Source organism: Phoca vitulina, unplaced genomic scaffold (assembly GCF_004348235.1).
Source record: "Phoca vitulina isolate PV1807 unplaced genomic scaffold, GSC_HSeal_1.0 scaffold74, whole genome shotgun sequence".
Classification (NCBI taxonomy): domain Eukaryota; kingdom Metazoa; phylum Chordata; class Mammalia; order Carnivora; family Phocidae; genus Phoca; species Phoca vitulina.
Genome location: NW_022589777.1, coordinates 2806862 through 2831872, shown reverse-complemented (window position 1 = coordinate 2831872; position 25011 = coordinate 2806862). Strand labels below are relative to the sequence as shown.

The window sequence follows — 25011 nt, the reverse complement described above, 5'->3', positions numbered from 1 at the left end:
GCATGAGACTATAGGTATATTTAGGCACCGTTTGTGTTGTTATTTTTCTCTTATACTACAACTTTGAAGTTGGGTATGTGTAGTGTTGGTTATTACAAATGGAAGTTCCAGAGTGAGTCTTGCATTTGAATCCCAGCTCTGCCACTTCCTGACTATATGACTTTGGGCAAGTTTCTTAACCTCTCTGTGCTTTAGTTTCCTCATCTGCAAAGTGGGGGTATAGTATTTGTAATGCTTATTAGGGTCATTATGAGAATTTAATAGGACCCCGTGTATAGTAAGCACTAAATTGATACTAGTTATATAATAATAACAGTAGCTATTGTTATTATATAATAATAGAGGGACAGTGTTATGCCAGGACTTTGTGGCCAAAGTCTGGGTTCAGAACTTATATTCATAGTTTTAAGATTGTATATCTGTAGCCAGACCTCTCTGAGCTTGTTTTCTCCTCTGTGATATGGGAATGGCCTTATGTTTTTCCCTGGGTCATTGTAGAGAAAGTACCTGACCTCAAGGAATATTCAGTAGTTGTACTAGCATAGCAGCCTCAGTCCCGGATGCCCTCATATCAGTGAATTTATGGCATAAGTAGAAATTGTTTAGAAGAAGCTAATTTGATAGTGTCCACAAAATAAATAGAAAATATAGTACAGAGGCTACATGCGTGGTGAGTATTCTGAATGGAAGTGGTTGGCAGAGATTCTTTCCTTGTTGTCTGAGTAGATCATAGCCCCTAAATAAACAATCAGTAGGCCAAGTGCTTGTACTCATCAATTGGCTAATAACTGCAAATTATCAGGCTTAAGGTGAAGTGGATATTAGATGAGGTTGAACCAAAGAAGCTGATATCTGACTGTGTTTGACTTATAAACATGGCAATTTCATGTGGTTCCAACCTAACATTTACGTTAAGGGTTTGTGCATTCTGTGGATCTTTAATGAAAGTACATGCTTATCTCCTTTTATTCTTTTTTTGTTGGTGTTTTGTTTTTGAAAGATATTTATTTATTTATTTATTTTAGAACTAGGGGAAGAGAAAGACAGAGAAAGACAGAGTGCTTGTGCGAGTAGGGTGGGGGGAGAGGAGCAGAGGGAGAGGGACAAGCAGACTCTGTGCTGAGTGTGGAGCCCAACACAGGGCTCGATCCCACAACCCCAAGATCATGACCTGAGCTGAAATCAGGAGTCTGACACTTAACTGACTGAGAGACCCAGGTGCCCCATAATTATCTCTTTTTGAATAAACATGGAAATAGTGCTGAGGTTTTGCTAGTATAACTTCAGTATTTTTTTGAAAACTTCATTCATTCTTTACTACCATAATTGTTAAGAAAGTACATAGAGATATGTAGAGATTGTGTTCTTTATGCTAGAAGATGATGCTTTGACTCACAGAAGTTTTGAGCTAGAAAGGAACTTTAAGAGCACTAAAATAATAAAATTCTCTTAGTAAATTTGTAAATATTTTACAAAAAAATTTTGAATGATATTTTTTAGGCCTTCTATTATCTAGCGTACCAGTAGAATTATAAATTGGTACTTTCTTTCTATAAGGCAGCTTGACAGGATGTAGCAGAGGCCTTATAAGTATTTATTTCCTGGGGCACCTGGGTGGCTCAGTCGGTTAAGCATCTGCCTTCAGCTCAAGTCATGATCCCAGGGTCCTGGGATGGAGCCCCGCATCAGGCTCCCTACTCAGCGGGGAGCCTTCTTCTCCCTCTCCTTCTGCCCCTCCCCACTGCTGCTCTCTCTCTCTCTCTCAAATAAATAAACAAAATCTTTAAAAAACTGTTTATTTCCTTTGAATCAATTAGCTCAAGAAAACAATTAAGGATATATGTAAAGATTTAGCCCCAGGGTTATTTATTGTAGCCTTTGTAGTATGAAAGATTGGAAATTATACAAATGAGCAATTGTAGGATTGCTTCAACTTTTCCTCAACTCCCCATCCTGATTTCTCTGTTGGTCATTGTCCTTCTTAAAGTGTGGTGCTCAGAACTGGACCCAGTACACCAAAGGAGCCCTGACCTCACAGAGGACAGTGGACCCAGGAGTGGCCTTAATTTGGACATGGAGTTTCTATTAGACGCCAAGTTTCTGACCACGATGTTCTCTCTGTGTAACTGGGGCTGCCGAAATCCAAGTATTGTCAGCTGGTGCCGGTCCCCAGCCATGCTTGTGTCTTTTAAGGAGTGACAGTAACTGCTGTTTGCAGAGATGGCTATTCATGGGGACTCCTTTTCTTTGCCTGACAGAGGGCCAGTGTTCTAGCTCTGAGAGGGGATCTGATGCCAGCATGTGAGTCACACTTAACTTGCTACTCTTCTTTTCCAGAGTTTTAGGCTACTTGTTTATTGTTGCTCATCAGTACTACCTTTTCCTCCTGCCCAGCTTACATTGTCATCCTGCCTCATCTATTGAGCTATGCTTGAACTTAATGCTCTTCTATGCATCTCATGGGTCCATTCCATAGTTTTATGCTGCATTTGGAAAGAGCTGAGTCCACTGTTAGTGTCCACAGTCAAGATGGAATGCTGATCAAATGTTGGCAATAATTAGTTTAACAAATTCTGTGATTGGTTCTTGATTTCCATATTTTCTTGTTTCTGATTGGCATATTTCTTAGGAACATGTTCTGAGAAAAGTGCTATGCAGGGGCGCCTGGGTGGCTCAGTCGTTAAGCATCTGCCTTCGGCTCAGGTCATGATGCCAGCGTCCTGGGATCAAGCCCTGCATCGGGCTCTCTGCTCCGTGGGAAGCTTGCTTCTCCCTCTCTCACTCCCCCTGCTTGTGTTCCTGCTCTTGCTATCTCTCTCTCTGTCAAATAAATAAATAAAATCTTAAAAAAAAAAAAAAAAGAAAAGTGCTATGCAAATGTTAGGTATTTTTTGACCTACCATGAATAATTGAAAGTTGTCAGAATAGTAAAACTGTTTTGCCTTTTTTCTTCAGCTTGCATTTTCTTATTCCTTTAGGCTTGATAGGTTTGCTCAATTCTGTTTCTTTATGTACACCTTTTCAGGTGTATATTATTCTTATGACCTCACTGTTACTTTTTTAAATTTATTTTTTAATTTTTTTATGTTCAGTTAGTCAACATATACATCATTAGTTTTTGATGGAGTGTTCAATGATTCATTAGTTGTATATAACACCCAGTGCTCATCACAACACATGCCCTCCTTAATCGCTGTTACTTTTTTAAGGTATATCCAAGTTATTTGGACATCTTAATTTCTGACTTTTCTTTCACTTGTTATTTCCAAAACTTACTGGGAATAGTGCATACTCTGTCTTCCTTTTGGAAAGCCACATTGCAGTTGAGCATGTTAAAGGCCCTGAGGAACCCTGCAGTCAAGTAAACTGTTCACATTTGCCAATATAACATTTCTTAAAATTATTTGATTATGAAACCTTTTTTTCACAAAGTACCATTTAACATTTTACAAAAATATTTTTGTGCTGAATGCATTTGGAGAGAGACATTGAATTTTCCCTGATTCATTTCTTCTGCCTTTTCACATTTCCCTTTTTTATCAGAAAGGTGTTGCTGTAGGGGCGCCCCGGTGGCTCAGTCGTTAAGCGTCTGCCTTCGGCTCAGGTGCTTCTCCCTCTCCCACTCCCCCTGCTTGTGTTCCCTCTCTCACTGTCTCTCTCTCTCTGTCAAATAAATAAATAAAATCTTTAAAAAAAAAAAAAAGAAAGGTGTTGCTGGAAACTGGTCCTAAGCAAAACTGTGATGAGAGGCTGGGTTTGCTTTCTGCTGTTCACTTCCTTTCTCAGTGTCCTCCTTTCCTGAGTGGGAGCACGTCTCCAGCCCAGGCCTTGTGGCTTCTGCTGCCCAGAGTCTCTCCCCGAAGTAGAGTAACTAGACTCTTTATTTCTTCGCTTTTTCTTCTCTGGACGTCTCTCTCTCTCTCTCTCTTAATCAGAACTTGCCTACTGTATACATTTTTTCCCTATGAAATGAGAAAGGACCAATCACTGACTTCATGTCAAGGTGTTAGTAGAGGATGCAAGCTTAATGAATGTGTTTTCCGTGCCATCGTGGCTATTTGCAGTTTTACAAGGGATGCTTTCTAAGCTGTGTAGCATAATGAGTAAGATGTGTATTTCATAACTAGAGAGATCTGGGGTTGTATCTAGATCTTAACATTTACTAGCTGAGGGGCCTCGAATTAAGTGGTTTAACTTAAGATTCAGTTTCTCTATGTAAAATAGTGGACAATAATATATCTGATAAGATTGTTTGAGAACTGTATGATATAATGGTTGTAAACCCAGAACTCAGTAATGAATAGCTGTTGTTTTTCCACTGTGATTTCATTGCCTGTGATTTCCCCCCAACATTTTATTGTGAAAAATTTCAAATATAGAAACATTAAAATAATTGGATAGTGAACAACCATAAAATACCACCTAAATTCTAGAAAAGTATTTCGCTATATTTGATTTAGCACATATATATTTGCCTAGCCATCCTTCTATCCTTCATTCCATTTTATTTTTTAAATGCATTTCAAAGTAAGTTGCAGATATCAGTACACTTCTCTTGAACACTTCACCTTTATCATCATTAACTAGAGTTCGGTATTTGTTTATGATTTTTTTTAGATAAAATTTATATACAGTGAATTGCACAAATTGCAGTGAACTGTTTGTTGTATGTTGTATAACCGTTTGTTGTCTATGAGGATATGGAATATTTCCCTACCCCTGAAAGTTCCCTGTGCCCCTGTCTAGTCACTCATGCCTTCACTCCTGACCCCGAGTATTGTCTATGATTTTTAATACTAGAATTTCAGGTGCTGATTATAGTCTAGTGATAGGAATATTTGGAAGCTGGGTTGCTGCCTGGTATGCTTCTTATCACACCACAGATGTTGGAGCTTGGTATCGTTTTTCCATGAGAAATTTTATAAATTTTGCAGTTTCATAAAAATGTATTTAGTTGCCAGATACTTTGCTAAGTGCTGAGTGAGATGTTCTGGAATCAAATGAGTACAGTGCCGTGTTATAGGGGCTCTGCTAGAAACAAGTACATGGCATAAGTAGAAGCACAAAGGGAGTGATTTAGTTCTTCCCAACTTGAGGGCATAGCTAATGATGGCCTTATAGAGGAGGTGATACTTGAGCTAAATATCATATAAAATGAATTAGTGTTTGCCAGACATTAATGGAGTGGGAGAGTGGGAAAAAGGTATTTCAGGGTGAGTAAAGGCAAAGAGGAGAAAAAGAGCCTGGTGTGGTGGGTATGGTTTTGCTAGACTGGAACAAAGGATGAGGCTACAGTGGTAGATGTGGAGGACTTCGCATACCATGCAAATGACTTTAATTTATTTCTATAGCTAAGAGAGTAATTTAAATTTTATAGTTGCAGAGTAATGGTTTATTCATTTATGAACAGGATTATACTCAAGAGATAAAAATTGTCAAGCAGTGCTGTTAGATGTTTAAGGTTGTTTTATAGGCAAATCAAAATCATATTCTTTTTTTCACTAAAAATTATGATTTTATAAATATATCCTGACTCTTCTTCCTTTACATCTCTTTAAAATGACAGGTAGTGTGCCAGTATTTGAAAAATCCCAGTGTATCTGATGCACAGCTTCTGCAGAATATTTTCCAAGCTCTGAATGTCTATTACAATTATTCAGGCCAGGCGAGCTGCTTGAATATATCAGAGACAACAACTAGCAGTCTGGGAATCCAGGGTTGGAGCTATCAGGTAAGTGTGTATTATTTCCTCAAGTGGAACCTACTTTTCACTGATATGGTTGTACTGTAACAGAGTTCACGAGATTTTGTCACTAACCTGGATCCAAATCTGGGCTCCATTATCTTACACTGTGAGACCATGGATAAGTTAGTCCGTCCCTCCCTCCCTCCCTCCCTTCCTTCCTTCCTTCCTTCCTTCCTGTATTTAATCATCACCGAATATATTCTGGGTACTTACTGCATGTCAGACAACATTCTAGGCTGCAAAGGTACGAAGATAAATAGGACATGATCTCTCTTTCAAATATAGCTCAGTGAAAAAGATACTTATATTACAATAGATCTTGGTAAGTCCTATAAAGGAAGCATTTTATGGTTACAGAAAAGAAAGGCAGTCTAACTTGACTCTCCCTGAGCCTCCATTCCTTCATCTGTATGAGACTAGTAATAATACTTCCCTCCAGAGTTGTTTTGATGATTATTTATGATAATAGATGTGAAAGAAAGCAGTTTACAAAGGAAGAATATATAGCCCTAACTTTTGTAACTTCTCAGCTGAGCCTTTCCAGGAATAATGAGAGGTGGTATGACAGAGGTAAAGAGCAGGTGCTCTGGAGTCAGACTGCCTGAGTTCAAACCCTAGCTTTGCTACTACTAGCTCTATGACTTTGGATAATTTATTTAACTCTGTGCCTCATTTTCTTACTGGATTCCCTTTTGGTTTCCTTTTTTAGGCCTGCACAGAAATGGTCATGCCTTTTTGTACTAATGGTATTGATGACATGTTTGAACCTCACTCATGGAACTTGAGGGAATTTTCTGAGGACTGTTTTAAACAGTGGGGTGTAAGACCGAGGCCTGCCTGGATCATTACTATGTATGGAGGCAAAAACATCAGTTCACACACGAACATCATTTTTAGGTGAGTTTTTACTGATGCAAAGGAAATCTTTGGTTGATGGAGACATTTGTAGAATAGCTGAGAAGATAGAACAAGAAAAATGCTGACAATAAACAATATAGAATGCAATAGTGGTATTCATCATGTCTTTCCTTGAAAGACAGAGGACTCTGCGTAAGAGATACAGTTTTATATTCTATTACCAACATGCTTAAAGGCTTAAAAAGAATAATAGCAACAAAATTTAAATATTTTATTAAAAAACGCTAGCACAAAATGAAGCATCATCTGCTGCTCTCAATTTGTGTTGCTGTTGTTACTATTGTTATTAATAAAGGTTTTTTAATATTTATTCAACAAATACTTTTGAGGTGCCTACTCTGTTCTGTTTCAGGCACTATGTGAGGCACTTTAAATAAATGGCCTAATTGAATCCTCACAACAGTTGTGTGAAGTAGTTGTTATAGTCCCCTTTTTACTGAGGAGGAAAGTGAAGGTCACTGTGTTCAGTCACTTGCCAGACCTCATCTAGCTTTGTTGTAGTTACTAAGTGATAAAGCCAGATTTCAACCTTGGCCTGTCTGACTACAAAACCTGTGTTTGTTCTTCTGTGTTACACTGCTTCTTTAGAAGGGATGTATTTGGTATTGGCTCATGTCAGACTTAATTGAGTAGACTCCTATGTGTATCTGATTGTGACTTTAAAATTTCCATATTTTGGGTTGAACACTAGGCTGTCAGCTCTTAAGATAACAACAAATTACTCAAAAAATTTCCCCAAATCTACATGGAAATAGTAGAGAGATAGCATATATACTTCTTAGCCTGGAGCCATTATTTAAACTGTAAATGTCATTCTTTTACAAGCTCTTTAAAATGAGAGTAAAATTTGGCCTTCTGGACATGGCCAATAGCTGAAGGATCGTTCTCTAGATTTAGGGTGGTGGCACTGCCCACTTTGCAAAAGAGCCTCTGTCTTATTAGATTCATGCTGTTTGCTCACCCAACAAGGTACCTGCCCCAAATAAAAGGTGAAACATTTAAATGGGAAACTTAAAGATTCTTTCATTTAATTTCTTTAAGTTGTGTTTCTTGTTCTCAGTAGGATTCTTCAAAACTATACTCTTCAGCTCAACCTTATAAAGTGATGGTTGAGCAAATAAATCTATGTAAATATAGATTATTTAAGGAAACTGTGCCAAAGTAGGGTGTGTGAAATCAGGAAAACATGAAGGGACCTAGAGGACTATAAAAGGCTTAAACACAACTTTGGGTGTCCAGGTTCATTTTTGGTCCTCAGAAGAGGAAGTACTTTGTCAATTTCTTGTTTTTCTTTGGTAATTTATCTCCATATAGTATTTAAATGGATTTTGGTAGCATGCTGGTACTTTAAGCTCATCCTTCCTTGCTTTGACCTTATAAAGCTGAAGTTCAAGTTGAATTGTAGAGTCTTTAAATCCTTGTATGAAGGTTTTAATATATGAGTTTTGGTTAAATCCTTTTTTATTGGATTCAGCCATTATAGATGTGTATTTTAGTTATCTGTTTGCCCTTTTATATTATTTTGCTTAGGCTATCAAAATCATCATCATCATTGGGGAAGGGGGCATATTTTGTGAGAAAAGTTTGGAGAATAGAACTGAAGCCAAGAAATGGAAATTATAACTGTTAGAAACTTTTAACTGCGTATTAAGGTGGGACTTTCTAACAGAACTGTGCAAAGGTCGAATGAGCTGTTTTAAATAAAACTACTTAAGCTCTTGGATCCTCAGTCTTTTTTCTGTAAAATGCTAATAATAGTACCACTCACCGCACAGTGTTGTGTGATGCTTAAGAGTTAACCCAAGGAGGGGCGCCTGGGTGGCTCAGTCGTTAAGCATCTGCTTTTGGCTCAGGTCATGATCCCAGAGTCCTGGGATCCAGCCCCGCATCGGGCTCCCTGCTCCGCGGGGAGCCTGCTTCTCCCTCTCCAACTCCCCCTCCTTGTGTTCCCTTTCTCGCTGTGTCTCTCTCTGTCAAATAAATAAATAAATAAAAATCTTAAAAAAAAAAAAAGAGTTAACCCAAGGAAGTATTTGGCCCAGATTTGACAAATACATATGCTCAAAAAATATTTGTTGAATGAATAAATGGAAATACACTCTCTGCCTTGTACTTATGTCCTAGCCACAGGGAACTTTTTGTCTTTGCATGTCCTTTCCCTTCCTCTTTTTCTCCCTTTCTTAAGACTCAGGCATCCAAGAAACCTCCCCTGAGTCCTCTAGGAAGGTTAGATTTCCCGCAATCCCTTAGCTCCCCTAGGTCTGTGAATATCACTTAGCACTCTGTATGGAAATTATCTATTTGTGTTTCTTTCTGCCCCATGAGACTGTAAACTTTCTCAATGACAGAGACTTTGTCTTAATCATAGCTGTGCCTTTAACACTTACTCTGGTGACTGACACATATTGGATGCCCAAGAAATGTGTGTGTTGATAAGAACAAGGAACAAAATACAAAGCTTAGAAAGGCTTCGGAGGCATATGAAAGTTTAAAGGCAGGACTATGTGAAATACTGGTTTATCTTTTTGCAGTGGCACGTCTATTTTTAAAAAAGAAATCTTTATGCTGCTAGGTGTCAGAAATCCAATGTAAAAATTTTAAAGTAAAAAATTTAAAAATTTCCTGCTTTTCTGAAGAAAACACATTCCCAAAGTAAAGAAACAGCCTTAGGTGTCTCTGTTCTGTCTACTTAGTGGCTACCAGCTAGAAAAAGGTTTTGGTTGATGAATAAGAAAATGTCCAAGGAACCAGGTGTAAAGTATCTTTGTGTCCATGCCTCTCTCCTTAGGTCATCTCACACAAATCCAGTTGTGACCGCTTTTCTGAATGGAAATTTCAGTCTGTGTTTATCAGATAGGAGGTTTGTCAGTTAAATTAAAAGTTTGGGCTTTTAAGTCAAGGAGACCAAGTTAGCTGTATAGCCTTAGGCAAATTGCCAATTTGTTTAAGTTAGTAAAAATGACTACGAAACAGGGTTACTTTAATGAGTAAATAGATTATCATGGAAGTAAGCACCATGAGGGCAGAGATTTTGTCTGCTCACTCTTGAATGCATCATACACACTGGGTAAACATTTGTTGAATGAATGAGGACTTAATAAATAGTAGCCATTAATCGTTTCATTTCAGTAATTTTTTTTTATTCCACAGTTGTTTTGTTAGAAGGATTTATTTTTCCCCCAACCCCAACTGGTAACAAATTATCTTACCAATGGTCATACTCATTTAAATATAAATCCAAAAGGGAGTCCCTGAGGAGCTGGTTAGTTTAATATCATTTCTCAGGCAAATTCATTGTTGCCAGTGATTAGAAGCTTGCTGTTGGGAATTTTATCCAGGCATCTAGACTCTCTCATGAAAGCCAGTATTTTTTTTTTTTTTTGGTAAATGTCCCAGTGGCTGGTTTAGCTTTCACGTGTCTAGGACCAAGAAATTCAAGTCCATGTGCATCTTGGGTCTCTCGGCAACTCCAAACACTGTTGCTAAGCCACTGGGCTGATTCAGATGACCTTTTAAATCAAATGCAGTTTGCTTATTATGTGGCTGTTGGGATGGCTTTTTTGTTTTGCAAATAATGGAGAGTTTCCTATCTGGGTTGGTCCTGTCAAATTGGAATAATGATAAAGGCTATTTGTTCACATAAGAGAATCTAACCCCTTGTAGTTTATTTTAAGAATTTATCTGGTAGTTGAAAACTAAGGCTGCTATTTTGCAATTGAGTTATCCTTTTTGTTTTTAACAAAATCAAAAATCTACATTTGTGGAGTGATTTTTTTTTTTTCTCCCAAGAATGAAGTTATTAAGTTGCAATTGAATTAATTTTGTTTCTAAAGAGAGGTGTGGTGAGAATAGAACAGGGCCTTTTTTTTTTTAAAGATTTATTTATTTGAGAGAGAGAGAGTGAGCGTATGAGTTGGGGGGAGCATATGAGTTGAAGATAATTCCTTCTGAGCATGGAGCCCATGGTGGGCTTGATTCCATGACCCATGAGATCATGACCTGAGCTGAAACCAAGAGTCGGACGCTAACCTGACTGAACCACCCAGTCGCCCCTAGAACAGGGAGCTTAAAATTGTATTTCAAATACACACACACACACACACACACACACACACAATGTACCTAAGTGCCTCTTTTCTCATTTTGTTTGTACATTTACCTGGAAAAAGTTGATCACATTACTTTTCTGGCTAGATTTCTGTGAGACATGCTTTCACATTCTTTTTCATGATTCATTTACTTCTCAGAAGTATTAACTTTTCATGCTTACAGAATATGATAATAATAATTATAATAATACTGTATGTTTGTGTATTATTTTATAGTTTATACCTTACTGTCACATTATTATTTAACTTGAACCTCACAGTATTTCTGTGAGGGAGGGACATTATCTTTTCTTTAAAAAAAATTTTTTGGGGGCGCCTGGGTGGCTCAGTTGGTTAAGCGTCTGACTCTTGGTTTTGACTCAGGTCATGATCTCATGGGTCAAGGGATTGAGCCCCATCACGGGCTCTGGGCTGAGGGGGGAGTCAGCTGGAGATTCTCTCTCTCCCTCTGCCCTTCCCTGCTGCTTTCTCTCTTCCTCTCTCTCTTTCTCTTTCTCTCTAAAATAAAAAAAATCTTTAAAAATATAAAATGTATTTCTTTGTAATACATGTGGGAATTAAGGTTCACAGAGGTTAGATGACTTACCCATGGTCATGGGCTGGTAAGGGTATAAAACTTAGATCTTCTTAGTTAATTGTTCTTGCCACTACTACAGACAGGTGAAGGTCAGTCTCTCTATATTTATATTAATCACTTATATTAACTCTGATTTCCCATGTAAAAAGTACTGAAGTGATTTCATGTTCCTGAACTTGCATACATACATTTATAGATATCTTTGTAGGGCATTTAGTACAAGGCCGCAAACAACTAGACACTTACATTTTTTTTTTCATTCATTCAATAAATATTTGACTCTTACCATGTGCCAGGCCTGGTTCTAGGCACTGAGGATATAGTAATAATCAAAAGAGACAAAATCCCTGCCCTCCTGGAGTTCTAGTTGGAGAGATAGGTAAAGATTGTACCTATAAATACATTAGAAGGAGCTAAGTGCTAAGGAGGAAAAATAAACCAGGGGAGAGGCCATGAAATGTCTGGAGGAGGGAAAAGGTTTGCAATTTTATTTTATTTTATTTCTTTTATTTACTTAAGTAATCTCTACAGTGAATGTGGGGCTCGAACCCATGGCTCTGAGATCAAGAGTCACATGCTTTTCCAACTGAGCCAGCCAGGCGCCCCAAGTTTGCAATTTTAGATGAGAGTTACCAAGGAAGACCTCACCAAGGGGGAACTTTTGAAAAATGAACTAGTGGGGGCGCCTGGGTGGCTCAGTCGTTAAGCGTCTGCCTTCGGCTCAGGTCATGATCCTAGGGTCCTGGGATCGAGCCCCGCATCGGGCTCCCTGCTCGACGGGAAGCCTGCTTCTCCCTCTCCCACTCCCCCCTGCTTGTGTTCCCTCTCTCGCTGTGTCTCTCTCTGTCAAATAAATAAAAATCTTAAAAAAAAAAAAAAAAAAAAATGAACTAGTGGAAGAAGAGAGCCATGGGGTTGGTGGGGTAAGAACACTCTAAACCGAGGAGTAAGCAAGGGCAAAGGCCTTGAGAGGTAAATGTCTTATCATGTTCTCTTCCAGGTATAGTAAGGAGGTCAGTGTGGCTGGAGTGGAACTAATGAGGGAGAGAGTAGCAGGAGAGAAAATCAGAGGCCACAGAGGGCCCAGATCATGTAGAGACTTGTAGATCCTAGTAAAGATTTTGGTTTTTAGTCTGGGTGAAATGGGAAAACTCAAGTGTTTTGAGCAGCGAAGTGACATAATCTAATTCAGGTTTTAACCAGATCAAATTGGTTGCTCTAAGTAGGGAGATAAGAATAAAAGCTGGAGGATCAGTTAAAACACTATTTAGGCTAGAGATAATGGTGATTTGGGTCAGAGTGGTGGCAGTGGGGGCAGTGAGAAGTGTTGAAATTCTAGATATATTTTTGAAGATATAACTGACAGGAATTGTTGACCCATTGGGCGTGAAAGAAAGAGAAGGTTAAAGAGTGACATCAAACTTTTTGGCCTAACCAACTAGAAGGATAGGGTTGCTTTTAACAAAGATTGGGAAGATAGTGAGAGGGCTGGTTGGGAGTTGGGAGTATTAAGAGCTCTGTTTTGGACCTGGTAAGTTTGAGGTGTCTAATTAGATTTCCATGTAAAAATGTCAAGTAGGATTTTGCTTTTCAAGTTTAGGGGAAAGGTCCTCGCTAAAGATATTATTTGATAGTCATCTGTGTATAGATTGTACTTAAAGATGAGACTTTTAAAAATGAAAAAAATGATTGTGTAGATTATGGGAACCATTTCATATATCTGTAATGTGACCCTAAAGATTTGTTATTTCAGGCTTTGTGTCAGCAAGATGGTATGTACATGAGACAAATGTCAGAATGTACATAAAAATGTTCTGTAAGTGAAATCAAGTGATATGTAGATAAAGATATACCAAGAAGTGCAGTACCAGGGAAAAGTGATCTTAAATCCAGGAATTTCAGTCTTTGTTTTATTTGAGGAATCTAAACTTCCATGAGATTAGGAAGGAGAGAAGCAGACCTAGGAATGGAACCCAGGTGTGTCTAATCCCAAAGCTCATGCTCTTCTTACTCTACACCACACAAGTCAGGAGGATATGTGCTGTTCATTTCCAACCTGTATCCATGAAATGCAATGTAGTATAAGAGTGAGCATTGGACTGGGGTTACAAGGCCTGAGTTTGTATCTCAGATTTGCCATTTCTAGCTGAATGATTTGAACAAGTCTTTTCATTTCTCTGGATACTAGTTTTCTCATCTATAAAAGAGTTGTAATAAAACCTCACACAGTTGTTATAATGGTCAAATGTGAAAGGCTTTGTAAACTCTAAACCACTCTATGCAGGTGTGGAGTTAATGCTAGGGAGCAATTTGATTTACGATAGCATCAAGAATAAAATACTTAGGAATAAGTTTAACAAAAGAAGTATAAGACTTAATACACTGAAAACTACAAAACACTGTTGGAAGAAATTAAAGATCCAAATAAATGGAAAGGCATCTCATGTTCTTGTGGAAGAGGTAATATTGATAAGGTGTTAATATTCCACAAATTGATCTACAAATTCAGTGCAATCTCTATCAAAATCTCAGCTGTTTTTTTCACATAAATTGACAGAATGATCTTAAAATTAATATAAAAATATAGGGGACCCAGAATAGCCAAAACAATCTTAAAAAGGAAGAACAAATTCGAAGTACTCATACTTCCTCGTTTCAAACTTATTATAAAGCTACCATAATCAATACATTATTATACAGTCATAAAGAAAGACATACAGATCTTTCAAAGAGAATTGATAGTCCAGAAATCAACGCTTGTTATGTGTATGGTTAATTGATTTTTGACAAGGGCCAAGACAATTTATTGGGGAAAGAATAGTTTTTTTTACCAGAAATGATGCTGGGAAAAAGGATATTCACAAGCCAAAGAAAGAAGTTGGATCCCTATTTCATAACCATACAAAAAAATTAACTCAAAATGGATCAAATGATTTTAATTGATAACTCAATTTAAAAACAGTCAAGGATCTGAATATATATTTTTTCAAAGAAGATATATACCTGGCCATTCAGCACATGAAAAAATGCTCAATACCATCAGTCATTTGGGAAATTCAAATCAAAACCACAGTGAAATTCCATTTCACACCCACATAGGATGGTTATAATCAAAAAGATAATAGGTATTGGCAAGGATATAGAGAAATTGGAACCTTTATATTAATGGAGGATAGTCGGAAGAAAGACAGGCAGGGGAAAGGGGGGCCCTGTTCTAAGAGGAAACTACTCTTGGTTCAGGGTCCTCAGGTGGTATGTAGCGTGACTGAGTGGTCTAAGGCACTGGATTAAGGCTCCAGTCTCTTCAGGGACGTGGGTTTGAATTCCGCCGCTGCCAAAACATTTTTTTGGGCGCCTGGGTGGCTCAGGTTGGTTAAGTGTCTACCTTCAGTTCAGGTTACAATCTCAGGGTTCTGAGTTCTTATGACATTTATGATATTTAAGCAAAGAGCTTGATCTGGTGGCCTGCAACTGACCAACATGCCTTAGGGCAGTGGCGGCTGCAGTCCTCTTGATCCCCAAGGCTTCGAAACACCACTCTGGAAGGAGCCCTCCACTCTTTCCCACGTGAACAACTACCTGATAGGTAGATGAGTGCGTGGACAAAAACTTGATAGGGTGACAGGTGCATGGAGGGTTAATCAGATTAAATCAACCTGCCAGAAATCTCATAAAAATGCCTGGACTTAGAAACTCTGAGGGCAATCCTCTCAGGTGCTCTTCCTCTTTGGGAGCTTTGTGCTATCAATAAACTTTGCTTTGCTGCCCACCACTGTTTATGGGGTCTACCTCTTCATTCTTTGAAGTGGTGTGACCAAGAACCATGGGCACTAAAGGAAAAGAAATCCTGAAACAATATGTTGCTAGTGGGAATGTAAAATAGTGTAGCCACTTTGGAAAAAGTTTGACAGTACATTAAAAGGTTAAGTCACCATATATCCCAGAAATTCCATTCTTAGGTGTATATCCAAGAGACATGGAAGCCTGCACCCATGCAAAAACTTGTATACAAATGTTCATAGAACCAGTGTTGTTCATAATAGCCAAAAAGTGGAAACAATACGCATGTGCATCTGATGAGTGGATAAATAAAATGTGATATATCCATACAATGGAATATTATTTGGCATTAAAAAGGAATAATGTACTGATACATGATACAACATAAATGAGACTTCAAAACATTATGCCAAAGTGAAATAAGTCAATCACGAAAGATTACATATTATATAATTCCATTTATATGAAATGTAAATGTAAAGGCAAATTTATAGGGGTAGAAAGTTGATTAGTAGTTGTCTGGGGCTGAGAGCGAGGAGGTATGGGGGAGGGGAATAGGGATTGACTGCCATGAGTATGGGTTTTGTTTTGAGGTGATGAAGTTTTCTAAAATTGATTGTGGTGATGGTTGTAAACTCTGAACATATTAAAAACCATTGAACTGTACATTTTACATAGGTGATTTTTGTGATGGGAATTATATCTTAACAAAGCTGTTAACAATATTAAGAATGCTATCAGTGGAGTATTGGGTTTTTACTCAGCTAAACTAAATAGCCAGTTTTAATGACTGATCCTGTTTACATCATTCTGAAATGTTGTGTGAACCAGCCAAGACTAATAAAATACCATTTAACTTAAAAGCTAATATAAAATGAAGATCTTTGAGTAATACCCAAAGTTTCTGATTCCAGATCCAGGGGAATTTTTTCAGTTCTACCATCCTATTTCCCAAAGTACTGTACTAAGAGGAAAATATTATTTAAAAAGAAAAAGGGGTGCCTGGGTGGCTCAGTTGGTTAAGCGTCTGCCTCTTGGCTCAGGTCATGATCCCCAGGTCCTGGGACCGAGCCCCTTGCTCAGCGTGGAGCCTGCTTCTCCCTCTTCCTCTGCTCCTCTCTCCTGCTCACTCTCCCTCCTGCTCTCTCTCGCTCTCAAATAAATAAATAAAATCTTAAAAAAAAAAAAAGCATTTTTTTTTTTTTAAAGCTGAGATAAGTAGCATTTTTAAATATGGGAGGTTTTTTTTGTTTTGTTTTGTTTTTAATCATTCTGGTAGTTGGGTCCTAGAAAAGAAGGACACTGGTATTAATTGAAGGACTCCTCTGTGCCTGACACTTGTGCTTATTCAGTACAACCACATCTACCATCTGGTTTAACCTTTATAACAACCTTAGGAGGTCGGCCTTATTATCTCTATTTAAACAGATGAGGAAACGGAGTCGGGTAGCTTGTGTGTCATCTAGCTTTTGAGTGATGAAGCTGGGATTGAAATTCAGCCTTCTGAATTCCAAGTCCTAGTGTAATCTGGGTTGATTCATGGAGCACCACCTTCAGCCTTCTCTGATTCTGTTTCTTGCACCTGGTTGCAGAAATGTTATAAAACTCCAGCATGAAGCAGCTTTTTATATGACAGATTAGATCGTCATATCAAATACCCCAGGTTATGAACTTATAATTTTAGATGTTATGCATATAATAGGTTTCTCCTATCTTATCTGGGTGTAGTTATGAAAAACTAACCATCTTATTTTTTCTTCTTTCCCTCACTTAGCAATGGTGAACTAGACCCCTGGTCAGGAGGTGGAGTAACCAAGGATATCACAGACACCTTGGTTGCAATCACCATCCCAGAAGGGGCCCATCATCTAGATCTCCGAGCCAGAAATGCCTTTGATCCCACGACCGTGCTATTAGCCCGCTCCTTGGAAGTTAGACACATGAAGCAGTGGATCAGAGATTTCTATGCCAATCAGAGAAAGAAGCACTGAACAATTTTGATCATTTTCAGTTTCTTCTTTTATGTTCATTCTACCCATGTTCCCATTCACTTTGGTTTTCTGCATGTAATTACTTTTCCTTGTTTGTCATTAGATTTGGTGGGGCGAAGGTTGAGATAGAAGAGAGGGTGACGGTGGTGACGGCAGACATCCCACATCCCGGGTCCTCGCCATCTTCACGCCACCTCCAGGAAGAATCTCTTTGTGACAGCTTTCCTACACCATCAGTGGCCCTCATAACTGGAGCAGAGTTCCTGACTGCCTTTCACAAGAGGGAGAGTCACTTCTTTTGTTTCTCTGCAAGCAGGGCTTTCTCTTGGTTTTGAGGTTAAAGTCTCTTTGGTCCATTTGTCACTCCCCATCCCTCCCCCCCAAAAAAAGAAAAGCAGAAAATAGATAAAAATGATGTAATTGCAGCTGGTAGGAAGGATGTCCGAGCCAATCCAGGAAATGGAAGCCATTTCTTTTGTACTTGATTTAATGACTTTGAACTGTGCTATAAATAAAGAGTAAGGCTGGACCTTATACCTGTGTGTTGCTTCTGAAGCTCACTCCAGCTGTTGGGAATGCTGTGTACCCTGGGCTTGGCTGCTTTTGGAAAGTCCTTTAATTTTCTCTCTTCTATTTGGCAGCGTTTCTCCGTTCTGGGATATTTGCCACTGTGGTACTGCCAGTAAGAAATCTGGCCTTTTTCTGCTCCATTTCTCTTTGTTCCTCAGGTCAGTTTTGTGGTAATTTGGTTACATTTTGCCAGTTTAGGAGAATGACTCTGTTTTGCTTTTGCTTTTACATCTGAGCAAGCTTTTATATACTGCAGTCACTGACAATACTTCAGTGAGAAGCCTTTAAAATTGATGAATCAACTATTTAGAAGATAGAATGTAGTTATATTCAGCATTTTGTTTTTTAAATTTTATTTTCTGGTGGTTGTTACTGCTGTCATTAAAGTCAGAAGTGTCAGGGTGCTAAGAGGCAGGTGCACGAGAACTTTTCTGTATGGCTTCCAAAAGACAAGCTGACTAATTCATGCAGGCAGCATATTTGACATTAATAAATGGCCAAGCCATTCCTATTTCCAAGGGGTTGGCTTCTTTCAAGCAGTTCTTACACTGAGACCTTTCTTCAGAAGAGCTTTTCTAGGATAACAAATAGGGTTGGATCAAAACCTTTCAGGAACACAGAGAGAGACTAACAGTTTCTACTCTGTTGAAAGATTTCTTCCCCCTTGTTTCTTTTTATTTTCTCTCAGTAATTTTTTTTTCTTCACCCTGCCTTGGGAACATTTTCTGCTTTTCAAAAACTGTACCTTGAGCTCAGTCATTTCTAAAGCACTTATTTTTTTAGAGTGCAGATATAGAGTGCATTCTTGGGTGGGAAACTGAAATATTTCCCTTACTTTCCCAGCATCTGGGAGATAGAGAAAAAATCTTTGTCTGGTTTCGGAAGCCTTCAGTTCTCATTGTAATGAGTTGTCCATCAAAGCATTTGGTCACTATTTTTGTTTTAGCATCTAAGAAAAGTCTGCTGGAGTGAGAATTTAAGGGTCAAAACAATACTAGTTTTTATTCTCTATCAACTAAGAAGTTATATAATGCAGGGTTTAAGGCTTAATAGAGGAGATGCCTACTCTTTATTTTAGGTACTATTGATTTTGTGATATTTTTCTTGAAAATTTATACTTGTTTAAAATATTTAAAATATTTTGCCATTTGATTTAATATTATTTGGATGAGTTACATTTTTGTGAAGAGACGTATTGCCAAAAATTGCTATATTTTTCTGCAAGTATAATTTGGTCTTATGTACATGTTTTTCAATATATGTTTCATTACAGAAAGCAACCTTAAGTTAACCTAATTATGCTAGAATTTAATTTTAAGTTGAAAAAGAATTGGAACAAGAAATAAGCCTTATTTAAAGCATTTCTCTCATCAGTAGATGATGCTTTTGAAAGACATGGAAAGAGAAACCTCAAGAATTGGGGTGTTTTTATTTCTATTTTTGTTACTTTAACTACCTGGAGCCAATAGATAGAACTAAAGAAATAGGAATCTTTCTTAAGGGATCTGTAGGATCAAGAGATTGCCCAGAGGAATCAATGTCTAGTCTAGTATATTAGAAGGCGAGGGCACTCAGCTATCATCCAGTCTAAACCCATCATTCGTAGGTGATGGCATTGTGGCCCAGAGAGACAGGACTTGTCACAGCTTATTTCTGGTAGAACCAGGTCTTGAATCCAGGTTTTGTTTTGTTTTGTTTTGTTTTGCTGTTGTTTTTTAAATTGATATAGTGAAATAGTCTGTTTGGATAAGCAACAAAACCTCACCAAACCAGCTTAAGCAAAACAGGGAATTTATTGAAGCTGTGCAGGAATAGCTCCAGGATTTGAATAAAACTAGGAATTGTGAGGGAGTGGAACCAGGGTCTAGCAAGTCATGAAAAGTCAAGACTGCTACTTTCTGTTTCATCTCACTTTCAACAGAGATCACCAGCCTATGGATGAGATTTTTATAATTTGGCCAGCAGTATAAAATGTATATGAGCATCAGAGTTACCTAAAGGGCTTGTTAAAACACTGAATGCTGAGCCTCACCCCAGAGTTTGTAATATGTCGGGGTGGACCCTGGGAAGTTGCCTTTCTCACAAGTTCCTAGGTGATACTGGGGCATCATACTTTAAGAACCACCAGTTGAAAGAATTGTGAATTTGAGTATCTAGAGACAGGAAATGCCCCATCAATTCACCTCACTCCTGTTATCCTGCCTGATCCCATCTAAGTGTGGGATCCTCGCCTAAAGCGTCTCATCCCATGGTTGCTTCATTCTTTCTCTGCAGACGAGCTTCTCTGCTGGTACAAGGCCCATGACAACTTCCCAGCATGATGTCCTCAGGCCCCTGTGGCTGCACCATCTCACAAGCCCACGACTCTCAGGTGTTTAGAAAGGGATGAGGTTATAAAACCATGGCTTTAGAGATACACTGTTTAGGATGGAGAGGAAGCAGTTCAGGCAAATATATATATATGTATATATTTGTCTCAGAGTGTTTTCCAGAACATAAGTATCCAACAAAATGCCAATACTTATGTAGTAGAAAGATCCACAGTTAAGCTAGTTTGAAAAATGATGGGCTAAACAAAGTTAAATACTTGTTCTTTTTTGTTTTTAATCTGTAAATATGCATTGTGACTCTCCAAAATTTTTGTTGTTTTTTTCCTGTTCTTACAGAGCAATCTACAAGGCATAAGGCATTCTGGGACTTGGAGAAAACAATGGTGAAAAAGCAAACACAGTATCTGTTCTAATAAAGTTTATGTTCTAGTGGTAGAAAGACATGAAATGTCAAGTTATACAATGAGTTGGTATAAGTGCCCTGAAGAGTGGGGGTTATTAGCAGGGAATCTGAGCTAGTCTACAGGAAGAAGAGAATGCTACTTAGAGATGTGATGTTTTAGCTGTGATCTAAGTGTGAATGGAAGCTATATAGGAAGAGGAGTGGAGAAAATGGCATGTGCGAAAGCCTGGAATGTGGCATATTCCAGGAACTGAAAGAAGGCCACTGTAGTAGGATAGCAGACCACAGGGAAAGTGACATAAGATGAATCTGCATATTTGGGCAGGGAGAAAGCTCATTCAAGTAGACGATGATTAGGAGTCATTATAAGGAATGAGAAATCAATGATGGTCCTAGGTCGGGAGTGACATGAACACATTTTCATTTAAAAAGGTCACACTGGAATATGCATTGTAGGGGGCAAGCATGTGATGTAGAGACCACATCATTTTTGCATTTGTCCAGGTTAGAGAAGAGGGTAGCTTTGACTAGGGTGGTAGAGGTGGCAATGAGAAATAGATGAATTTGGGAGAGATTTAGTAAGGAATGTCAATGGGATTTGGTGATGTATTCTCTGAGATATGAGTTGGGCAGGTGTCAAGGATGATTTTTGGCTAATGCACTTGGATAGATGTGGTGCTGTACACTGGCAAAAAAGCACCAGAGGGTAGAGGGTGAGCAGGTTTGGCAGGAAGAATATGGGTTCAGTTCAGTTTTGTCAGGCTGAGTTTTATGCAATTTGAAATAACCACGTAGAACTAGCTGTCAAGTAGGGCTGTTGGATGTAAAGATCTGGAATCCAGTCTGGGCTGGAAAGCCTTGGTGAATAGATGGCAATCAAAGCATGGGATGTCAGTTCAAGGAACTAGTGTTCAGGAAACTTCAGGAGCCACTACTCTATTGTATCTACCATGATACATTAATTAAGCCCTAAACATCTTAATTCTCCTACACTGTAGTACATATGGCTCCACTTAGCCAACCTACCACTTGTGCTGTGGTACAACCATGGCTTAGATTGGGATCTACCTCTCTGCACTCACTTCCCTTTCTTATTTGCCACCTATTACTTTCCTTATGCCCTGCCATTCAGTCAAACCAAATTTCCTCCGAAATTCCTTTCCTAGCATTACCCTCCAATATGTTTTCACTGACAAGCTTTTGTGCATCTTTCAAAGCCCAGGTCAACTTGATTACTTCCACTGTGAAGTCTTTCTCAGTTTTCCTAAAGGGAATGAATGGTTTCCTTATTTATGCTCTCAAAGAACAAGGTTCATACCTAGTATGTCAGTGACAAGGTAAGCTCCACCAAGGTAAGGATTGTCTGTTTTATTCATTTCTGCATCTCTAGTACCTTAAACGGTACCCAACTACCTCTAATTTAGTACATATATCCCAAGTTGTGATATTTTGCTAAATGTTCTCACCGTCTTTTTAGGAAGACCAAGCTCTTTGAGAGCAGGAACTATGTCTTATTCTTTCTAGTAATCAGCATCTAGAATGGGGTCTGGCAGCCAGGTCTCAGTAGGCCCTCTGTAAATTTATGTGAGTAGATACATTTCAGGGTGGAAAGGCCAAGCTTTCTATCCATTGGTCTCTGTAGCAAAGGACCTTTCACAGCTCTTATGTGCATGTGACCTCCTGTCCCAGGCTTTCCTAGATTTTGGAAAGGGGATGTCTTAGTACTCAATACCCCTAGAACTCAGACTTCCTGATTTACCTTCTCTTCAACTGAGTGTGCTGTTGGCTCCCTCTCCCACTCTGTCAGCCTGACACTCTTTGTCACAGTGCTGAATGTAACTCTGTCTTGAGGTTAGGTGGGAACTAGACCATTAGAAACAGAGACATGCAAGTGGATGGATATCTCTGAAGCCATTTTTCAGTGCAAAGGGTCAAAGAAGGGGCTGGTTCCAATAAATTTTGTTACCTACTAATGGAGATGGGAGGATGGAAGCTTCCAGTAGCAGAGCGTGAACTCAGTCTTGGATTGTTTAGTTCTACATGTGTGTTTAATGTGGCTGACACCTTTAATAAGAAGCTCAGGCCTGGAGTGTAGAAGTTACCTGCCCAAGGTCATATAGCTAACATGTTTATTTAATATTAATTTTTAAATTTTTGTTACATCTGGTTCTAAAGGTGTTCTAAAGATATACATTAAACACAGCAAGAGTGGGACAGAAGAGATTTAAAAGGGATAGAGATGTAAAATGGATCTAGGAAAGTAAATCATAAAGCAGCATTTATCAAATAGGTTCCACAGAATGCTAATAAAGCCAGATGTTAGTGGGTGTTTCATCAAGGAAGTATACATGATGAAAATGTTTGAACATGGTTGAAATAAATTTAAACAGATTATCTTTACTACAGAATCTCTCAAACTTTGATACGCTATGTGCATTGTGAAGAATGCAACATTTTCCAAACTTATTTGATCCAGAACCCCTTTTCAATATTTGAAGAACTAGTGCTTTGCCAAACACTCACTGAGAAATACTGCCATGGAATTCTATATATTTTTTAAAGACAGGGGCCAAGAAAATTTGGCTAAGTTTTCTAGCAGCCATCTGCAAAGAAGAAGACAAAATCAGTTAAACAGTTCACACTGTGCATAAAATAAATCAGATCAATCAACCTGGAGGACCCAGGCAGGAATTTCCTGATGGAGCCTCAGAGAGGGGGAAAATGTGGTGAGATCTTCATCTTCTTTACACATATTGCTAAATTTCATTGTATTCATCCTTACGCAATCCTTTAGTGTAGAGGAAAGGCTTTATTTTTTTTTTTTTAAGATTTTATTTATTTGACAGAGAGAGAGCATAAGCAGGGGAAGCGGCAGGCAGAGGGAAAGGGAGAAGCAGGCTCCCCGCTGAGCAGAGAGCCCTTACATGGGGCTCGATCCCAGGACCCTGGGATCATGACCTGAGCTGAAGGCAGATGCTTAACTGACGGAGCCACCCAGGTGCCCCTAGAAGAAAGTCTTAACAGCATACTACAACAATTATTCTATAATGAGCTAATGAAATACACTACTGGAATATATATTTTTTGCTGATCTGCCTTAATCTAGAAATAGATTCTACAGTGTTTGGAGGAACACTCTCAGCCAAAATTTTGCCAGATAAATGTTTCTTGGCCAGTTTCTAATGCCTTAGTAGACAGTTGAAGAGGGAGAAGGAATGATGTTTTATAACACAAATGAAGTAGTTTGAGAAAAACAAGCCTCAGACATGCGAATATACTGTGAACTTACTATGGGACCAACGGTAGCTCACCAGCCATGTGGAGGCAGAGCCGAGACAAGGAATCGGTGCTTCTTCCACTGCAGAGATGTTTGCATCTGTTGTCAAACTTCCTCTGTAGCTTTGGGGGATGATTTTAATGAGTATTTTTCTTTGTTCTGTAGCTCCTGAAATCTAGAGATAAATAGACAAAGATTTACAGAAAACCATCAAGTCAATAACTTCAAGATAAACTCTAAATGAAACTTTTTGCTCAGGTGCTATGTAAAGTGCTAGGATACTGAGGGTGTACAATAAGTGCCCCTGAATATGTGCAATACAGTGAAGTAGCTAGATGGCTTGATAAATAAAAGGCTCCCTTCTCTCATCAGCAAGGCTTATCTATCAGATTCCTGTTTCAGAAATCTCCCTTGCGGGGCACCTGGATGGCTCAGTTCGTTAAGCGTCTGACTCTTGATTTTGGCTCAGGTCATGTTCTCAAGGTTTTAAGATTGAACCCCGCGTCCAGCTCCATGCTCAGTGGGAAGTCTCCTTGAGATCCTCTCCCTCTGTCCGTCCCCCCACACACACGCACACTCTCTCAAATAAATAAATTAATCTTAAAAAAAAAAAAGAAATTTCCCTTGCAGTTGACAGAAGACGTTTTATATGTTACCATGATGTTAGTTCATTTGGTCAAACTTCCTACCTACAGAATGGAAGGTACAATATAAATCAGCAAAATAAACTATGTGCTTTATCTTTAAGGAATTTATGGTCAGAGTTCCACCATCTCTTTTGTCTGATGCCACATAAACCCTCACCTGCAGGAATTTAGTGCTTAGGTATAAGCAAGTGGTTTTCAACTGGTGTCAATTTTGCCCCCCTAGGGAACATTTGGCAATGTCTGGGGGTATTATCGGTTGTCACAACTTGGGGTTAGGCTGGTATCTAGTGAGTAGACCTCCTACAATGCAGAGGACAGCCTCCCACAGCAAAGAGTTGCCTGACTCAACATGGCAATAATGTTGATGTTGAGAAACTAGTCTAACCTTTAATCTTCTCTATTGTAATTTAAGGCCCTTCCCTCAAGTTTTACCCTACAAAGGAGATGAAAAACATCGTTAATCCAATTTACCTATCAGTCTTACATTGTAAATAATACAATAGCACAATGTTTAGTACAGACACACTCCTCTCTAAAATTTAATAACTTTTATTGTAGAGACTGATTCTTAAGTTACTCCTTGAATTTACCTTTCCTGGGCCAAATAACTGTAATTCTTTAGATTGTTTGTTTATTTATCATTTGTTCATTGAAACATTTATT

The 25011-nt window shown here is 38.6% G+C and overlaps 1 protein-coding gene across 5 annotated transcripts in view; it reads left to right on the top strand.

Annotated features, from left to right (window-relative positions):
• PRCP (prolylcarboxypeptidase) overlaps nucleotides 1-23300 on the top strand; it is a 77476-nt gene extending 54176 nt beyond the window's left edge. For 4 of the 5 annotated variants that reach the window (XM_032393522.1, XM_032393524.1, XM_032393525.1 and 1 more), the window contains exons 8-10: nucleotides 5567-5731; nucleotides 6456-6643; nucleotides 16905-23300. In XM_032393522.1, coding sequence (XP_032249413.1) covers nucleotides 5567-5731; nucleotides 6456-6643; nucleotides 16905-17121 — 570 coding nt within the window. In that variant the 3' untranslated portion in view covers nucleotides 17122-23300. The remainder of the gene's footprint in view (nucleotides 1-5566; nucleotides 5732-6455; nucleotides 6644-16904) is intronic. The other variant, XM_032393521.1, reaches the window with a different exon arrangement.
• The last annotated feature ends 1711 nt before the right edge of the window (nucleotides 23301-25011 follow it).